Source organism: Notechis scutatus, chromosome 4 (assembly GCF_049901735.1).
Source record: "Notechis scutatus isolate UNSWTSFEM ecotype Mainland chromosome 4, rNotScu1.2, whole genome shotgun sequence".
Lineage (NCBI taxonomy): Eukaryota > Metazoa > Chordata > Lepidosauria > Squamata > Elapidae > Notechis > Notechis scutatus.
Genome location: NC_142012.1, coordinates 92,842,863 through 92,863,179, shown reverse-complemented (window position 1 = coordinate 92,863,179; position 20,317 = coordinate 92,842,863). Strand labels below are relative to the sequence as shown.

Here is a 20,317-nt window from a genome sequence, read left to right as displayed (position 1 = left end):
ACTTGGACGAAGCCTTACGCGACCGAGTCGTTTTCAGACTCAGAGACCCCGTGCTGCAAAGCAGGCTAATGGCCAAGGGCGACATCTCCCTTGCCGACACCCTCGCTGAGGCGACTGCAGCCGAAGCCACTCGCAAATCGGGGGCCCAAATGAGGCAAGCGAATGTGACAGAACGACCGACGACCATCAAGATGCCCCCGGCAACAGCGAGACACGCGGAAGCCAGCCACCGAGAAACGACCACCCACCAAGGCGACGTCGACTCACGCTCCGACACCGACGACGAGGAGGAGATCCACTGGCTCCAGGCAGAACGCGATTGGCGGGACCGGAGGGGATGTAAGTCGGGGTTCCATTGTGCCGGCTGCGGCAGCGATCACCCCCGCTCCGAATGCCGTTTTCTTGACGCCATCTGCCGGCATTGCGAGAAGCGGGGGCACATCGCCAAGGCATGCCGGAACAACTGGAACTACAGCCCCCAGTGACAAGACAGCAGCCCCCAGCAATGAGGCAACAGCCCCCGACGACGAGACGGCACCCCCCCAGGAACCGAGACCGCCAAGCCAAGAGCCGATGGAGCCGGGATGGCCGGAACAGACGACTCCACGAGGCGCAGCGACGAGGAGAACAAAGAAGAACAAACTGTACTACGTAACCTGAAAGAAGACACCAGCATAATAATCCTACCAGCAGACAAGGGCAACGCGACAGTGGTTATGAACACATCTGACTACCAAACCAAGTTAACCAACCTACTCCTAGACCCCACATACAAACCCCTAAAGACAGACCCCACCACCTACCTAGAAAAAACCACCAGATCCAAAATAAAAGCCTCCCCCATCAGTGAAGAAATCCAGCAAAGAATCATACCCAGAGAGAAATCTTCCAGATGCCCTAAGCTTTATGGTCTCCCCAAGATACACAAAGAAGGAACTCCACTTAGACCAATAGTCAGCTCCATAGGCTCACCTCTACAAAACCTAGCCAAATTTCTAGCCAAACAACTACAGCCCTATGCAGAATCCATCAACTCACATGTAAGAAACTCATTCCAGTTCATCGAGATCATAAAGAAACAAAACTTACAACCCAGCGACCTACTAGTGAGCTTCGATGTCATATCCCTCTTCACCCAAGTGCCAATAAAAGAAGCCTTGACAGCCATCCAAAACAAATACAACCCCCCCCAGCACATCCTAGATCTGACCAATCACTGTCTATCCAATACATACTTCACCTACAACGGACAAAAATACAAACAAATAGAAGGAGCACCCATGGGATCACCCCTCTCACCTGTCATCGCAAACCTCTACATGGAACACTTTGAAACACAAGCTCTAGAAAAATATGATCACAAACCCAAACTCTGGCTCAGATACGTAGATGACACCTTCATAATCTGGCCACACGGAAAGAAAAACTGAACAACTTCCTCACACACCTCAACAGCCTACACCCCAAAATACAATTCACCATGGAAACAGAAGCTAACAATCAACTTCCCTTCCTAGATGTCTTGGTATACAAAAAAACCAATGGCTCCCTAGGACACACCATCTACCAAAAGAAAACACATACAAACCGCTATCTACACGCACTCTCACACCACCACCCAGCACAGATCAATTCCGTAGCTGAGACACTCATCTCCAGAACAAAATGCTTAGCTGATGAACAACACCTAAAAACCGAACTAAACACTCTCACCAACGTACTAACAGCCAATGGATTTCAAAGAAAGAAGATCACCCACCTAATCCAAAAAGAAACCCCAACCAAAATCCAAGACAGAGAACAAGAGAACGGCAAAGCCCTCCACCCATATATAAAAGGCACTACAGACAAAATCAGCAAGATCCTCCAAAAACACAACATTAAAACAGCATTCTGCACAAACAGAAAAATATCCACCATCCTAAGAAACCCTAAAGACAAAATCGAGTTAGAAAACCAAGGAGTATATGAAATCCCTTGCACTGCCTGCCTCACCACATACATTGGACAAACTAACAGAAGAATAAGTGCACGCGTTGAAGAACATAAGAACTCAATCAAAAAGAAGAACCAACCTCTTCCCTGGTCCAACACCTCAAAGCCACAGGACATGAGATTGACTTTAAAAATACCAGAACTATCGCCAAAACTGAACACTTCAGCAGCAGAATAATCAGAGAAGCCATAGAGATAGAAAAACGCCCACACAGCATGAATAAAAGAGATGACACCTCCCGCTTACCAGCCATTTGGAAACCCGCCCTCATGAACAGACGAGTACTCAACATGATGAATGACACCAGACCCACACCCACGAGGGCCACACAAGATGCCACCACCACACTTCCACGTAAAAATCAGACTCACACCCACACAGAAGATGAGACACGACCACAGACCAGAAGCCGCACTGCAGCTGCATCACTACCCACTTCAAACCCATCTGAGCCATACATGAAGCGAACTGACCCCCACCATGAAGATGTGGCACGACCACGAACTCAAAGCCAAACAGCAAGATCCCAGCTCACCAGCTCAAATCCCCCAGCAGCTGGAACTAGCCTGAGCACGGCCAAGCCCCCACCTGAACAGAGCACGCCTCCAGCCAATCAGAACACGGCCAGCCCCCCAACCAATCAGAACACAGCCAAGCCTCCAACCAATGAGATGCTATGACCTGTGGCTTCCATGTGTTGGACTAGTGAGGAAGTGTGTTCCAGCTTTTTGACTGCATTTTTGTGTTCATCCAGGCGGGTGCTTATTCTTCTATTGGTCTGTCCAATGTATGTGGCCGGGCATGATGCACAGGGGACTTCGTATATGCCTTGGTTTTCCAGGTCATAGCATCAACTTCATAGCATCAACTTCAATGGCACCAAAACCCTGGCCACTATAGAAAACCCTAATCACAGAATCATCAGAGAAGCCATAGAGATTGAAAAAAGACCAGAAAGCATGAATAGAAGAGATGATTCCACCAGGCTGTCAATCATTTGGAAGCCTGCACTCACAAACAAAAAAATCTCCACACCACAAGCCAGGCAAACACCTGGGCACAAACAGATCCCCCCTGATACTTCCAGCTCAAACACATCCCAACCAGGCACCCAGATGAAACCCAGCTTCCTAACTAATGATAGCCGTCCATTTACCCGAAGCCAAGCTGCACTAAAGGCCTCCAATAAAGCAACACAATGCTGCCAGCCAATCAAGATACAAAAAGAGCCAAAAAACAGACAGAAGATATTAGAGACACCAATCAAGCAGAACACAGCAAACTCCGAGACCAATAAACACAGACCAAGACTCCCAACCAATCAGGATGAAGAAAAACCATTCTGGCACAGCAATAGGCTGCCCCAAATTCAAATCTGAAACCACTGTAAAAGTCTGACCCACAGACGGACACAATACAGAAGCCTGATGATGGCAGATGAGATTCTGCTGAAACGTTGCTACAACTTTAAAAGAACTACAATGACGTGGGAAAATACCCAACCAAGCCGAACACCATACATGATATATATATATATATATATATATATATATATATATATATATATATATATATATATATATATATATATATATATATATATACATATACACACACACACACACACACACACACACACACACACACACACACACACATAATAAAAATACAAAGAAATAACAACAAATAAGAAGAACAGATTAATTATAGACGAATAAAAAGGGGGGGGCGTAAAAGATTTTCCCAGGGCTCCCGGCCTTCGTTGTAGGTCGACCCCTAGACGCGCCAACCGCCTCATATTTGATCCCTCAATCATCTAAAATGGCAGAAGGCAATCCCTCAAGAGGCCCTTCTTTAAAGGCCAAAGCAAAAACCCACCACCTGCGCAGTCAGGCTAAGGAGTCCTCCAAAGCCTCCCAAAGGGACGCCCTAAGGCGACACAAGGCGCTAGAAAAAGAAATAGACAAACGCACCAGACAGGCAGGCTCAGTGCCTCCAGCACCTGCCACTCCTTCTACCCCTGCTCCCCCCCCTGCAGCTTTTTCCTCCCTATCCAGGCACAGCTCCCCCTCTCAAGGGCACCAGGCCCCTGGAACACCAGCCAGGCGAACACCAGAGGCTACCTGTCACCCACAGCCGCCGGCCTGCGCCAGGAGGAACCTCTCACTCATGCGATTCCGGAGCAGCTCAGAGCCTGGATGGAGATGGCTATCCGCCAAGGCATTGCGGAAAAACTCCAGCAGATGGCTAGGCCGGGGTTGCCTCCGCAGGCCACCGAATCCGTAAGATCATTCCCACTCATTCCGGAACCGTCTCATGATCAGGTACCTCTTCAAGGGGAGGTTTCTCCCTCAGTCAGGGAGGACGAGGAGGAGGCGGAAGGGGACCTAGAATTGTGCAGGGAGGAGGAGGAGGAACAATTTGATCTGGGGTCCTTACAATACAACGAACCCCTTCCTGAATCAGACCCATCAGAGGCGGAGATGTCCGAGGACGAAGGGCTCACCCCCGACCAACCCGCCTTCGTACGGCTCTTCAAGCCCCAGCTATTCAAATCCCTCCTCTTCAAAGCCAAGAATATCTCGGGTCTAACTACTCAGAGCCCCTCTGATCCCACTCCTCTGGTTCCGGAAGGACCAGAGGATTCCATGTTTAAACAGCCTGTGGTGGAGGCCGAGGTCATCCCAACCCCCCCCCCCCATCTTCCTGGACTTGGTGTCCAAACAACTGGCCTCCTCAGCTGCCCCCCCGGCCCCCTCGGCCCATGATAAAAGGTTCTTCAACCTTGACCCAGAGCTCTCCAACCTTCTGAGCACCCCGGAGATTGATGAGCCCATCATGGGCCTGGCCTCTTCCTCCGCCCTCAGCGACCCCTTAGAGGCTCTGAGGCCGGAGGAGAAACGGTCGGAGCTGGCTTTACGGCGAGCTCACCAGTCGGACGCATGGGCGATCAAGGCGGCCATGGCCACCTCCTTCTTCATCAGGTCGTCCATTCGCTGGCTTCGCCAGCTTAAGCAACACGTCCCGACCTCCAATACCCGCGCCCATCAGGATATAGCCAAGATTACGGCTGTGGCGGAGTTTTCAGCAGACGCCACCTTTCACTCGGTAAAATTCTCCTCCCGCGCCATTTCCTCCCACGTCTCGGCCTGCCGCCTGCTCTGGCTAAGGCACTGGCAGGCAGATCTCAAGAATAAGGTGAAACTAGCCTCTGCCCCCCTCGTGGGAAATAAACTGTTCGGACCTTCCCTGGATCCTCTCCTAGTCGAAGGAAGGAACAAAAAGAAATTCCTCCCATCCCTCACCCGTAAGTCAGAACCCAGATCCCTGCAGCCCTTTTGGAGGGCTTCCTTTCGTCCCTATCCCCAACCCCACTTTCCTCCCAGGTACCAAAGGCCCTTTGGCTCGGGACAGCCCCAGGACAGGTCCGACCCCTTTGATAAGCACAGAAGAGGTGGTAACTTCAAGAGGCCCTTTCATGGCTCTGGCAGCAGGCCCTTCCGGCGCTCCAGATAAGCCACCTGACTTATTCTCCATTGAGCTGCTGCGAGCATCCAGATAATGGGAGGTGCTCTAGTCTTCGCTCTGACAGGCTGAGCTATAATTGAAGGAATGCTCCTCCTCTTCCACGTGACATCTCCACGCGTTCCCCCAGTTTTTAGCTCAGCCTCGCAGAACAGGCAGCTTTAGCTTTTCGCTCCTTGGCCGAATTGGGATTTATCTCTAAAATTATTCAGGTTTGAATTTCTTCTTATTTTTCCTCCGGTCCCTGCGCAGTTGAACTGTCCTTATTAGAAGGGGTCGTTTGTTTTCGCCCCTCAGGGGGAGATTGGGGGGTTTTAGGGCCATTTTGCCCCCTCCACCCCCCTCCTCTGGTGCCTGCCTTTCTAGCCGCATCGCAGCGGCTTCTGTTAGTGAGCTGCATAGCGCATCGTGAAATCTTTCCCCCCACGAACGCAGGAGAGAGAGAGAGCTCTGCTCTCCCCTCGTCCTGCCGTGTTTCTTTCGGCAGTTTTCTTTCCTTTTAGAGGGGTTTTTCCTCCTCCCTGAGTGAGTGCTGGTTCCGGCGGCCATTTTGGGTGCGCCTCGTGGCCGGCCGCCATTTTTGTTGTGGCACTTTTCACTTTCGTTTTTGGCTGCGACGATTTGAGAGGCTTAGAACAGGACCAGCAGGCCTGTTTGCAGTTTGTTTTTAATTTTAAGGGGTCTGTGGTTCCGTGCCCTGCTGCCCTGCTTTTTAGTTCTCTTGGTTGGCTACCGCAGCAACTCTGAGGTGGAGGAGAGACACTTACTTCCCATTGGTGTTGGGAGGCTGTCTCAGGAGGCCAGTGTTTTTCTTCCATAGATATTTATATAATTTTTACCTTAAAAATTTCACTCCCTTTTTTGGTTCTTTTTTGCCTGGCCCCAGCGTTCATTTGATCCATTGGTTCTTTTACACTTTAATTTGACCTACTTTAATTTGGCCTACTTTTGATTCCTTTTTTTGTTCAAAAATAAACAATTAAAATAAAAATAAAAATAAAAAATAATAAAAATAAAAATAAATAAATACAAATTCAATAACACAAATTTTTTTTTACCAAAAGGGGGACGCAGCCCAATATTAAGGTAGCCGGCCCACAACTAGGCCGAACTCCTAGGCGTGCCAACCCCTTTGTATTAATATTACCTTATTCAGGTTTTATTATGGCAGAAGGAAATCCCAGAGGTCCTTCTTTGAAGGCTAAGGCAAAGACACATCACCTGCGCAAGCGGACAGAGAAGCTTCCAAAGCCTCTCAAAGGGACGCACTTAGGCGTCACAAGGCTTTGGAGAAGGAGTTTGATAGGCGTTCTAGGGAATCTCAATCTGTAGCACCAGCCCCCCCTACCCCCTCTACTTCTACTCACCCTCTTCCTTTGCCAGAACAACCTTCTGTTTCTAGGCGCAGTTCTCCCGCTAGAAGCCTCCAGACCACCCGGCCTGAAGCTACCTTCACGCCAACCGCTGCAGGCTTGCGTCCAGAAAACCCGGCCTCATCCATTATCCCGGACAGCATTAGAGAATGGATGCAGATGGCTATCAAACAAGGAATAGCAGAGGGCATGCAACAGTTGTCCAGAACTGGATCCCAAACGATGGCACCTGAGGTCGAGTCGATGTCCGGAAGATCTCTCTCCAGGCCGCCGTCACATCACGGTCAGGTACCTTCCCATGTGGAAGCCCCTTCCTGGAAGGGGGGTGAGCCAGGAAGAGGAAGAAATGGGGTTTGAACCCTTCAGGGAAGAGGAAGGTTCAGACAGGGGGTCGATCCAGTATTCAGAGCCATTCTCCGAGGTAGACCCCATGGAAGGGGAAATGTCCGAGGACGAGGGCATTTCCCCTGACCAGCCAGTATACGTAGGCTTATTTAAGCCACACTTGTTTAAGTCCTTGTTATTCAAGGCAAAGAATGTTTCGGGCCTGATTACCCAGACTTCTCCTGAACCAGCACCGGCGATCCCGGGGGGACCAGAAGACTTAGTTTTCAGTCAGCCGGTCATTGAAACCGAGGTCGTTCCAACTCCCCCGATTTTTTCCGATTTGGTCGCTAGACAATGGGCCTCTGCCGGCCCCCCTCCCGCTCCCTCCAGTCAAGACAAGAGGTTGTTCAATCTCGACTCAGAGTTTTCCAACATGCTGGACACCCCGGAGGTGGATGATCCAATAGTGCGGCTAGCGTCCTCATCCAACCCCACTGACGCCTTAGAAGCGCTTAAGCCGGAGGATAAGCGGGCCGAGATGGCTTTACGGCGAGCGCACCAGTCGGATGCTTGGGCCATCAGGTCGGCCACAGCCGCATCGTTCTTCACCCGGGCTTCTATCAGGTGGCTCAGGCAGTTAAGACAGCATGTCCCCCCTTCAAACACTAGGGCACATCAGGACATTGCGAAACTAACGGCCGCAGCAGAGTTCGCGGCCGATGCTACCTTTCATTCTGTAAAGTTTTCTGCTAGGGCCATCTCCTCACACGTCTCTGCACGTAGATTACTGTGGCTTCGGCACTGGCAGGCCGATGTCAAGAACAAAGCCAAATTAGCCTCAGCTCCTTTGTCAGGAGGGAAATTGTTTGGCCCTGCACTTGATCCGTTGCTGATGGAGAGCCGAAATAAGAGGAAATTCCTTCCATCTCTTTTTCGGAGGCAAGAGTCTAGAGGATCTCAGTCCTTTCGGAGGGGCTCCTTTCGATCTTCCTTTCCACCGGCCTTCAGCCCCAGGTTTCAGGGCTCCCCGATGTTCCGGTTGACCTATCAGGACCGGAGCGACTCTGGGGATAGAAATAGACGGGGAGGCTCCTACAGGAGGCCCTTCCGGGGCGCTGGGAATAAAGCTCGCCGCCGTCCCAGGTAGGCCTTCAATTTCTTATACCATTGGCGGCCGCCTTAAGTACTTTGCCAACCAATGGGACTTATCCACGTCTGATTCCTGGGTTAGGGATACTGTTAGGTTTGGTCTCCCCCTTCAGTTTCAATCACCTCCCCCAGAACACTTTATGGTTTCTCCCCTTTCCAGGGACCCGACTAAGCGGACTCTCATGGCGTCCGCTGTCACTCATCTTTTAGACATCAAGGCCATCCAGTCTGTACCCTCGTCGCAGCGGGGAAGAGGGTTTTATTCCCTCCTCTTCCTGGTCCCAAAGCATTCCGGGGGATGGAGACCCATTTTAGATCTAAAGAGGCTCAATCGCTATGTAGTTCATCACAAATTCAAAATGCACACACTCCAGTCTATCTTACAGGGTACTAGGAAGGGAGACTGGCTCACTTCTATCGATCTCTCTGAGGCTTATCTGCATATACCTATTCATCCATCGTATTCCAAGTATCTGAGGTTTTGTTATAACAATCAACACTTCCAGTATGTAGCCCTTCCCTTCGGTCTTGCCTCGGCCCCGAGGACCTTTACCAAGGTGTTGGCGGCTCTGGCAGCACACCTGAGACATTTCCCTATTCGCATTCACTGCTACCTCAACGACATCCTTATTCTGTCTCCTACCCGACAGCAGGCTGAGAGTGACACTAAGATTACCCTCTCAGTGCTTCAGGCCCATGGATTTCTCGTTAACTGGGAAAAGAGCCAGCTTAATCCTTCCACCCGTATAGCGCATCTAGGGGCTGTTATTGATTCGGTTCAAGAGAGGGTATTTCTTTCACAAGAAAGATTCACCAGTATACAAAAAGCTATCAAGACAATCAGGCAAAATAAAAGGGCTTCGTTACTAAACCTATCCAAGCTGCTTGGAAAATTGGTCTCCTGTATATCAATTATTCCCTGGGCACGTTTACATTCCAGATCTCTGCAGTGGTTCCTTCTGCCTTACCAACGTTCCGGAAGGAGCAACTCGAGGCTCGTGGTGAAGATCCCCCCAAGAGTTCTCACCTCGCTCCTCTGGTGGACAAGGCCGTCTACCAATCGAAGTCATCTCTTCAAGGAGCCCCAGAGGGCCACTCTCACAACAGACGCCAGCCTTTACGGATGGGGAGCTCACATGCAGTCGTTTTCAGCCCAGGGAACTTGGTCAGTAGCCGAGCAACGCTGCAGCATCAACTGGCTGGAGCTGCATGCAGTGCATCTGGCTCTACGTGCCTTCCTCCCTCAGGTACGAGGCCGTCACATTCTGGTTTTAACAGACAACACTACCACCAAGGCCCACATCAACCGTCAAGGGGGCACTCATTCCATTCGTCTCATGAGAGAGGCCGAGCGCATTTGTCGGTGGGCAGAAAGACATCTCTTATCCATCATGCAGAGCACATCTCGGGGGGTCTCGAACGTCCAAGCAGACTGGCTGAGCAGAGCCACGCTGGACCAATCAGAATGGCGTCTACACCCCTCCTTATTCAGGGAGGCGGCAGCGAGGTTCGGTCAGCCTGTGGTGGACCTGTTCGCATCTCCCCTCAACGCCCAGACACCGAGGTTCTTCTCTCGTTATCCTGCCGACGGCGCGGAGAATCACGATGCCCTGCGCTGCCCTTGGCCCACCGGGCTTCTATACGCCTTCCCACCCCTCCCACTGATACCCAGGGTGATTTAGAAATTGATCATCGAACAGGCGGAGGTCCTCCTGATAGCCCCGTTTTGGCCCAGGAGGCCATGGTTTGCGGATCTGCGCAATCTGTCAGTGGCCCCACCGTGGAGGATTCCCCTCGACAGGATCTCTCTGTCCCAGGGCCCTCTTCAGCACCCGGACCCGCAGTGGCTTCAGCTAGCCGTCTGGAGGTTGAGCGGGAAAGATTAAAGGAAGAGGGTTTGTCGGCTCAGGTCATCACTACCATCTTGGCAGCAAGGCGGCCTTCGACTACTCGTATTTATGACGCCACCTGGAATATTTTTTGTCAGTGGTGCCGTAAGTCATGCGTGAATCCGATCTCACCTTCGATCGCCCAGCTCCTCGCTTTCCTACAAGCCGGGCTAGATAGGGGTCTCTCCCCCAACACTCTGAGAAGGCAGGTCGAAGCCCTGGCAACGGTGATTTCTAGCAGTTCTTCTGGTTCACTCTCGCACCACCCTCGCATAAGGTCTTTCCTTAGAGGGGCTTCCAATATTCGCCCTCCAGTGATTCACAGGTACCCTACCTGGGATCTTAATAAAGTTCTGATGGCTTTAACTAAACCTCCTTTCGAACCCCTCAGGGAGGCGTCACTTCAGTTCCTCACACTCAAAGTAGTGTTCTTGGTGGCAATAACATCAGCATGAAGGATATCTGAAATAGCAGCTCTATCCGTGAGAAAGGATTTATGCGTCTTCCACGCTGATCGGGTGGTTCTGAGGCCAGACTCCGCTTTTATGCCTAAAATCAACTCGGCCTTCCACAGATCTCAGGAATTAATCCTACCTAATTTTTGCCCCAAGCCTTCTCGAGAAAGGGAAAGGCAGTGGCACACTCTTGATGTGCGAAGGGCTCTTCGTATTTACATCTACCGTACTCAATCAATCAGAAAATCTGAATCCTTATTCCTGTCCTTTCAGCCAAAGACGCTGGGTTGCAAGGTGTCCCCGTCTACTGTTGATCGTTGGATTAGGGCCACTATATCCAAGGCCTATATAGCACAGGCTCTTCCTGTCCCTAGTGGCATTACCGCTCACTCTACAAGGAGTGCGGCAACCTTGGCTGCCTGGGCTACCCAGGCGTCAATTCAGGACATATGTCGAGCGGCTACCTGGGCCTCTCCATCTCCATTCATACGCCACTATAAAATAGATGTTTTCACCTCAACTGAGGCTTCCTTTGGCAGGCGAGTCCTTCAACAGGTGGCAAAGGAGCCAGAGGTGATTCCGGACCAGACGGACTCCCTCCCGTAGGACAAGCCAGGCTTTGGTATGTCCCATTATCTGGATGCTCGCAGCAGCTCAACGGAGAATGGGCGTTGGTACCTACCTGATACGCCCATTCTCGTCGAGCTGCGTAGAGCATCCAGCCCCACCCTATTTGGTCCGTCTGGGGGGGGGGGGAATCCCGTTTCGGCCAATGATGTTTATAGTTCAGAGTTGAGTCTTTTAATATAGTTGACACGAGAGGATAGTTGTTGTCTTCTCGTCTTCGTAAAACTGGGGGAACGCGTGGAGATGTCACGTGGAGGAGGAGGAGCGTTCCTTCAATTATAGCTCAGCCTGTCAGAGCGAAGACTAGAGCACCTCCCATTATCTGGATGCTCTACGCAGCTCGACGAGAACGGGCGTATCAGGTAGGTACCAACGCCCAATTCCCATTGGCGGGCAACTTAAAACCTTTGCCAACCAGTGGGACTCTTCCACTTCGGACGCCTGGGTCAGGGACACCGTCAGGTTCGGCCTTGCCCTCGAGTTCCTCTCTACCCCCCCGATTTCTACATGACATGTCCCCTCTCCAAGAACCACACCAAACGCAACCTCATGGACTCAGCAATTCAGCACCTACTTGACATTCAGGCCATCCAGCCCGTTCCTCCGTCCCAAAGGGGACAAGGATTCTACTCCCACTTATTTGTGGTGCCCAAACACTCGGGGGGATGGAGGGCAATTTTGGACCTAAAGCGGCTAAACCACCATCTTGTATACCGCAAATTCAAAATGAACATGCTGCAATCCATCCTCTTGGGAGTTAGACAGGGAGACTGGTTGTCATCCATTGACCTCTCTGAGGCATACTTACACATCCCAATCCGACCCTCCCACTCCAAATTTCTGCGTTTCAGCTACAATAACCTTCACTTCCAATACGTGGCCCTCCCATTTGGGTTGGCCTCTGCCCTCAAGACCTTTACCAAGGTCCTGGCCGCTCTGGCTGCCCACCTCAGAACCATCCCGGTGCGACTCCACTGTTACCTGGATGATATCCTCATCCTATCCTCTTCCAGGGAACAAGCCGTCAGGGATACCCAAATTACCCTCACCGCCCTCCAGGAACACGGGTTCCTCATCAATTGGAAGAAAAGCCAATTGGCCCCTTCCACCAGGCTATCCCATCTGGGGACTATAATAGACACGGTCAAAGGGAGGGTGTTCATATCTCTGGAGAGAATACTCAGCATCCAACAATCAGTCAAACTCATCAGACGACTTAAGAGGGTCTCCCTCCTCGAACTAACCAAGTTGCTAGGTAAAATGATCTCTTGTATTTCCGTTATTCCCTGGGCCCGTTTCCACTCCAGATCCCTCCAGTGGTTCCTGCTCCCGTACCAAAGAGCCAGATCAAGCAACTCAAGGCGCAAGGTCAAGGTCTCGCCAAGGGTTCTCACCTCCCTCCTTTGGTGGAGCAAGGCGTCGATCAACAAGGGCTGCCTCCTCAAGGAGCCCCCAAGACTCACCGTCACCACAGACGCCAGTCTGTCCGGATGGGGCGCCCACCTACAGTCCCTCACAGCTCAGGGCAGATGGTCAGCGACAGAAAGGCTATGCAATATAAACTGGTTAGAGCTTCGCGCCATCCACCTGGCCCTCCGCAGTTTCCTCCCTCGGGTACAGGGCTGCCACGTACTCATTCTCACCGACAACATAACAGCCAAACCTCATGTCAACAGGCAGGGGGGCACTCAGTCATCAAGCCTAATGAGGGAGACCGAGCGCCTCTGTCGGTGGGCGGAGTCTCACCTCCTTTCACTCAGGGCAGACCACATTTCGGGTATCGACAACACCCGAGCAGACTGGTTGAGCAGGGCCACCATAGACCAGTCGGAGTGGCGCCTCCACCCAGCCCTGTTCAGGGAGGCAACAGCAATATTCGGCCTGCCAGTCGTAAACCTGTTTGCCTCCCCCTCAATACCCAACTTCCAAGGTTCGTTTCGAGATTCCCGTCCCTAGGGGCGGAGAACCACAACACCCTTCGATGCCCGTGGCCCTCGGGCCTCCTTTACGCCTTCCCCCCTCTGGCGCTGGTGCCCAGAGTCCTTCAAAAGGTACTCCACGAGAGGGCGGAGCTGCTTCTTGTAGCTCCCTATTGGCCCCGTCGCTCTTGGTTCGCGGACCTCCGCAGCCTATCTGTAGCCCCTCCCTGGAGGATCCCAGCAGACAGGATCTCCCTGTCTCAAGGCCCCCTTCTTCATCCAGGACCCCAATGGCTCCAACTAGCCGCCTGGAGGTTGAGCGGGAACGTCTGAGGAGGGAAAATTTCTCCTCCGAAGTCATTGATACCATCTTAGCAGCTAGACGTCCCTCCACCAGAAGGATTTACGACGCCACCTGGGCAATTTTCCGCAAATGGTGTGCCAATCTCCTCATTGACCCAACTGACCCATCTATTGCCCAAATTCTCGACTTTCTCCAAGAGGGCCTCAGCAAGGGACTGTCCCCCAACACTCTAAGGCGGCAGGTGGTAGCCTTATCCACCGTCATTTCCTGCGAGGGGGTCAGCTCCCTCTCTCACCATCCCCGCGTCCGAACCTTCCTGAAAGGGGCCACAAACTTACGGCCACCGTCCCTTCACCGGTATCCAACCTGGGACCTCAACAGAGTCCTGACTTCTCTCACTAAGCCACCCTTCGAACCCCTAAGAGAGGTCTCTCTCCAGTTCCTATCCTACAAAGTAGTGTTCCTGGTGGCAATTACATCAGCCCGTAGGATTTCAGAGATCGCTGCTCTGTCTGTTAGGAAAGACCTGTGCGTCTTCCATTCCGACCGGGTGGTCCTCCGACTTGACCCTTCCTTTCTACCCAAGATTAACTCGGTTTTCCACAGGGCTCAAGAACTTATCCTCCCTAATTTTTGTCCCAGGCCAACTCATGAAAGGGAGAGACTATGGCACACTTTAGACGTCAGATGTGCCTTGCGGATCTATATTAAACGTACTCAGACCTTCCGTAAATCCAAGGCCCTGTTTATATCCTTTCAACCAAAGTCACAAGGGCTCAAGGTACCCTCAACCACCATAGGCCGCTGGATAAGGGCAGCCATTTCCAAAGCATACCAGGCCCAGGCCCTCCAGGTGCCCAGGGGTATCACGGCTCACTCCACCAGGAGTGCGGCAACTTCAGCCGCCTGGGCTACCCAGGCCCCAATACTCGACATATGCCGGGCAGCAACGTGGGCCTCCCCATCGCCCTTCATTAGGCATTACAAAATCGACAGGTATGCCGCAGCGGAGGCTTCTTTCGGTAGAAGGGTCCTTCAGAGGGTACTCAGGGAACCCAAGGAGTCTACAGACCAGGCGGTGTCCCTCCCGTAGGACAGGCCCCAGCTTTGGTATGTCCCACTCTCTGGACGATCCGAACAGCTCTAAGGAGAATGGGCATTGATTCTTACCTGACACGCCATTTCTCTTGAGCTGTGAGGATCGTCCAGCCCTTCCCTTTTCCTTTTCACCGTCTGGTGGGGTCTTGTTTCAGCCAATGCACTTTAAGTCTAGTAAGAGGAGAGCACGAATACCTGTTTTCCTCTCGTCTTCGCATAAACTGGGGAACGCAATGGCAAACCACGTGATGGAAGGAGGAGCGTTCCTCAGAAATTAAGCTCAGCCTACAACAGCAGAGACTGAAGCTCCACCCACTCTCTCTGGACGATCCTCACAGCTCAAGAGAAATGGCGTGTCAGGTAAGAACCAACGCCCAATCTTCTTCCTTAGCCCCTGCGCAAGTGATTGGAATCTAGAGGAGCATTTCTCTCGCCCCTAAGGGCATAAAAGCGGGCGGGCTCGCAGTGCCTTCGCGCTAACCCCCCCACCATCCTCGATACAAATTGCCTCTCTGCCTCTTTCCACGCCGCCCTTGCGGCTCGTTATCTTGCGCCTACGAGCACCGCTGGTTTTCCCCCCACCCAAACGCCGATCGCTCAGGAGAAGCGAAATCTCTCCTGCGCGGCCCCTCTCGGCGTGCTGAGCTAGCCGGAGGAGCTTATTTCTGCCTCGAGAGGCCCCGACGCTCGCTCAGCTTGCGGACGCCATTTTGGGCGCTGCCTCATGGTCAGGCGCCATCTTGTGTCGTTGAAGAAGCTGCCATCGACCTAGCCTCATCTGGACCCTCTGGGTCACGAGCACAATCCGTAACTCAGACAACTGCTAATACCTGCCCTGGTTTAGCTCTCTGTTGGCCTTCCCGCAGGCTTCTCGGGGTAAAGTTCAGCAGTACCCCCCTCCAGTTGTTGCCTGGAGGACAACTGCAAGAGGCCTCTCTACCCCTGGCCTCAGGCATTCATTTGGCTAATTTGGACATTCCTTAATCCTTGTTCAGCTTTCGTTTCTCTTTTGCTTCAGTTAATCCAGTTCAACTTATTTAGTTCTGTTAATAATAATAATAATAATAATAATAATAATAATAATAATAATAATAATAATAATAATAATAATAAAAATAAAAATAAAAATAAAATAATATTTAAAAGTATAAAAATATCAAAAAAAAACATATATCCAAAAAAAAGATAAATACATTTATTTATATTTATATTTATATTATTTATATTTATATTTATATTTATATATATATATATATATATATATATATATATATATATATATATATATATATATATATATATATATATACTTTATTACTCATTTCAGTAGATATCTCTATAATTGTTATTACAGCACGTATTAAAATTCCAAAAGGGGGCGCGGGCCAGCTTAAAGAACATCCGGCCTTTGTTGTAGGCCGAACCCTAGGCGAGCCAACCGCCTCTAGTGAATTATATACGCTTATTACTTCTTAAAATGGCAGATGACAATTCTTCCAAACGTCCTTCTCTGAAGGCTAAATCGAAGTCTCACCATTTGCGCAGGCAGGCTAAGGAACCTTCCAAGGCCTCCCAGAGGGATGCCTTAAGGCGCCATAAGGCGTTGGAGAAGGAATTCGATAGGCGATCCAGGGAGTCACGTTCGGTGCCTCCAGCCCTCCCACCTTCCACTCCCTCCACCTCTAATCAACCCCCCCTCCTCCAGACCTCTCTTCCCGATCCAGGCGTAGCTCACCCCAGGGTCATCAGGCCCCGGGATCAACAACCAGACGGACACCCGAAGCCACCTTTACTCCTACAGCCGCTGGTCTGCGCCAAGAGGAACCTTCTACAGTAGAGGTTCCAGCATAAATGAGAGCATGGATGGAACTGGCTATCCGCCAGGGAATTGCGGAGGGTCTCCAACAAATGTCCAGACCCGGCTTCTCCCCGAGGGCCCCCGAACATGAGCCTCTCTCCGTCAGATCCCTTCCAAGATTGGATCCTCCGATCGGTCAGGTACTCTCACAGAGGGATAGCCCTCTTCCAGAAAGGGAGCAGGAGGAGGAGGAAGGGGGCTTTGGTCATTTCAGGGAGGAGGAAGAGGAATTTGAATTGGGATCATCCCATTACAGTGAGCCCCTATCAGAAGCGGAGCTGATGGAGTGGGAGATGTCTGAGGATGAGGGTCTTACCCCCGACCAACCCGCATTTGTGGGCCTGTTTAAGCCACACCTGTACAAATCCCTCCTCTTTAAGGCAAAAAACATCTCTGGCCTTTCCACCCAGTCCCCCTCTGCCCCCCCTCCTCATGGGAAGGCCCAGAGGATTCCATCTTTAAGCAGCCAGTGGTAGAGGCCGAGGTCATCCCGGCCCCGCCTATTTTTTCCGACCTGGTGGCGAAGCAGCTGGCTTCCACAGGGGTACCTCCCACCCCATCCAGCCAGGATAAGAGGTTCTTCAACCTCGACTCCGACTTTACTAGTCTTCTAAATATCCCCGAGGTTGATGAGCCCATTGTTGGTCTAGCATCCTCCTCCACCCCCAGTGAGGCTTTGGAAGCTCTGAAACCCGAGAACAAGCGGGAGGAACTGGCGTTGCGCCGGGCCCACCAATCTGACGCTTGGACCATTAGATCGGCCACGGCCGCCTTTTTCACCAGGTCCTCAATCCGGTGGCTTCGGCAATTAAGACAACACGTCCCCACCTCTAACGTAAGAGCGCACCAGGATATAGCTAAGCTGGTGGCTGCAGCAGAATTCTCAGCCGACGCCACCTACCAAGCGGTGAAGTTCTCCACTAGAGCCATAACTTCACACATCACAGCCCGCCGCCTGCTCTGGCTCAAACACTGGCAGGCGGACGTTAAAAATAAAGTCAAATTGGCCACCGCTCCCATCAAGGGAGACAAGTTATTTGGCCCAGCTCTGGAACCCCTGCTAGTCGAGGGCCGCAGCAAGAAAAAAGTTCTCCCCTCTCTTTTTCAGAGGTCCGAGCCAAGAGTCCCTCAGCCTTTTCGGAGAGGTTCCTTCCGACCCTTCTATCAGCCTCCCTTCCCGCCTAGGTACCCGAGACCCCCCTCTTTCCGACCATCCCAACCCCAGGATCGAGCCGACTCGGGCGACAGGAGTAGAAGGGGCGGCAGCTATAAGAGACCCTTTAGGGGATCAGGGGGAAGACCCTTCCGTCGTCCCAGATAGACCCCGTTCCTCGCTCCCCATTGGCAGCCGCCTCAGACATTTCGCCGACCAATGGGATGCCTCTACCTCCGATGCCTGGGTTAGAGACACCATCAAGTTTGGTCTCGCCCTTGAGTTTCGATCCGCCCCCTCTGACTTTTTCATGACATCCCCCCCCTCAAGGGACCCCACCAAACGCGAATTGATGGATTCCGCTATCCGACATCTCCTCGACATTCAGGCCATCCAACCCGTCCCATCCACCCAACGAGGACGGGGATTTTATTCCCACCTCTTCGTGGTTCCCAAGCATTCCGGGGGATGGAGAGCTATCTTAGACTTAAAATGACTTAATCGCCACTTGATCCCTCGCAAGTTTAAAATGCACACCTTGCAGTCTATCCTCCTGGGTACCAGGCAGGGGGACTGGCTTTCCTCTATAGACCTTTCGGAAGCATACCTACATATCCCAATCCGGCCCTCCCACCACAAATTCCTCAGGTTTTGTTACAACAACCTCCACTTTCAATATGTGGCCCTCCCCTTTGATCTGGCATCGGCCCCAAGGACCTTCACCAAGGTTCTCGCAGCGCTAGCGGCTCACCTCAGGAACCTTCCCGTACGCCTCCACTGCTACCTGGATGATATCCTCATCCTATCTCCCTCCAGACGCCAGGCAGAGAGGGACACCAGGGCTACTCTCTCTCCTCCAAGCCCACGGGTTCCTCATCAACTGGCAAAAGAGCCAACTGGCTCCATCCACTCGAATTACCCACTTGGGGGCTGTAATTGATTCGGTCTCAGAAAAGGTCTTTCTCTCTTCAGAGAGGTTCCTCAGTATCCAGCAATCAGTTAAACAGATTAGGCGTTCAAACAGGGTAACTCTATTAGACCGCTCCAAATTACTAGGTAAAATGGTCTCATGCATTTCCATTGTTCCCTGGGCCCGTTTACACAGCAGATCCCTACAGTGGTTCCTGCTCCCATTTCAAAGATCCGGCAGAAGCAATTCGAAATCCAAGGTCAAGGTACCTCCAAAGGTCCTCACGTCCCTCCTCTGGTGGACCAACCCCGCCATCAACAAAGGTGATCACTTCAAGGAGCCCCAGAGGCTCACCCTCACCACAGACGCCAGCCTATCCGGATGGGGCGCTCACGTCAACTCGCTCACGGCACAGGGCAGATGGTCGAATATAGAACAAAGATGCAGTATCAACTGGCTAGAACTTCACGCCGTCCACCTGGCCCTGCGCAGCTTCTTCCCTCAGGTACGCGGACGTCATGTCCTCATTCTCACGGACAACGTCACGGCCAAAGCACACATCAACAGGCCTTTGTGCCTTAAGACACCACAAAGCGCTAGAGCAGGAATTTGATAAACGATCAAGGGACTCACAATCTGTACCTTCAGTACTTACTCTTCCCACCCCATCTACCTCAACTCAAACCCCCCTCCTCCAGACCAGTTTTCTCTTTCTAGGCGCAGCTCGCCCGCCCAGAGTCTTCAAACCGCTGTTACACCAGCCACCCGGACACCCGAGGCTACCTTTACCCCGACAGCTGCTGGCCTACGGCAAGAAGAACCATCTGCATCCGGTTTCGCGCGGCTTCGGTGGCAGCAGGAATTCGCGACTGTCTGCGATTCCTGCTGCGCTTGCCGCCAAGGTGCCCCCGATCCAAACGGGTCAGGGGGGTATGGCTGCCCTGTAGAGGCAGCCGAAGAGAGAGGGGAGCCGGACAGGGGGTTGGGGGTGTCGCAGACCCCCCTCCTCGTCCGGAAAAACCCCTTTTTCCCGAGGTGGTGGAGCGGCAGTCAGTAATGGCCGCCATGAAGAAGCCGGCAGCCGGGTAAGATTGTGCTGGAGGAAGCAGGAAAGTGAAAGTGCTGTCTGAGCCGGGTCAATCAACAACTTTTAAACACCCTGGAAACTGAATCATTTGAATTGCTAGAAGATACATTGTATCCCTAAGAAGATCGGAAAGCGGCGGAGAAAGCTGTCAAGGGGGAAAAAACCTTTTTTTTCCTTAACTCTCCCACCCCATAGAAACAGCAGATGAAGATTTGGAAAATTGATCTGAGCACTCAAGTTAAATTATTTTGAAAGTTAAAGCCAAGGGATAAAGGATTCCTGGACATTGGATTTAATAACTTAAGAAATCGGAAAACCCTTATTGGAGGTATGGATTTCTGAATACTTAAAAGAAAATTGTCGTAAGTGGGAAGGGAGAGGGAAAAAAATTGGAGCAGAAGTTGAAAAAGGAGGAGATTGCCTAGAACTTTAAAGAAAGATATATTGTAATTGGATCTCTTTGATTAAACAGTAACCCCAGAAAGAGAAAGAGAAGAAAGAACTTTGGTAACTTTGGAATTCTTTGCAATTATTTTTGATTAAAAATACTTGGGTGGTTGTTTTGGAAAAAGTTTTTCTCTTCACGATGGCATCGCTTGTGGATGAACTAAAAATTGAATATCAAAAATATAAAAAAGAAAAACAAG

General features: G+C 51.5%; 1 protein-coding gene across 1 annotated transcript; it reads left to right on the top strand.

Annotated features, from left to right (window-relative positions):
- The first annotated feature begins 15,950 nt into the window (after positions 1-15,950).
- On the top strand, positions 15,951-18,571 carry LOC148130824 (uncharacterized). The gene is given in 2 exon segments (XM_087964107.1): positions 15,951-16,954; positions 16,957-18,571. Coding segments are annotated over 2 exon segments (1,326 nt in total). The 5' UTR covers positions 15,951-16,513; the 3' UTR covers positions 17,842-18,571.
- Positions 18,572-20,317: the final 1,746 nt, after the last annotated feature.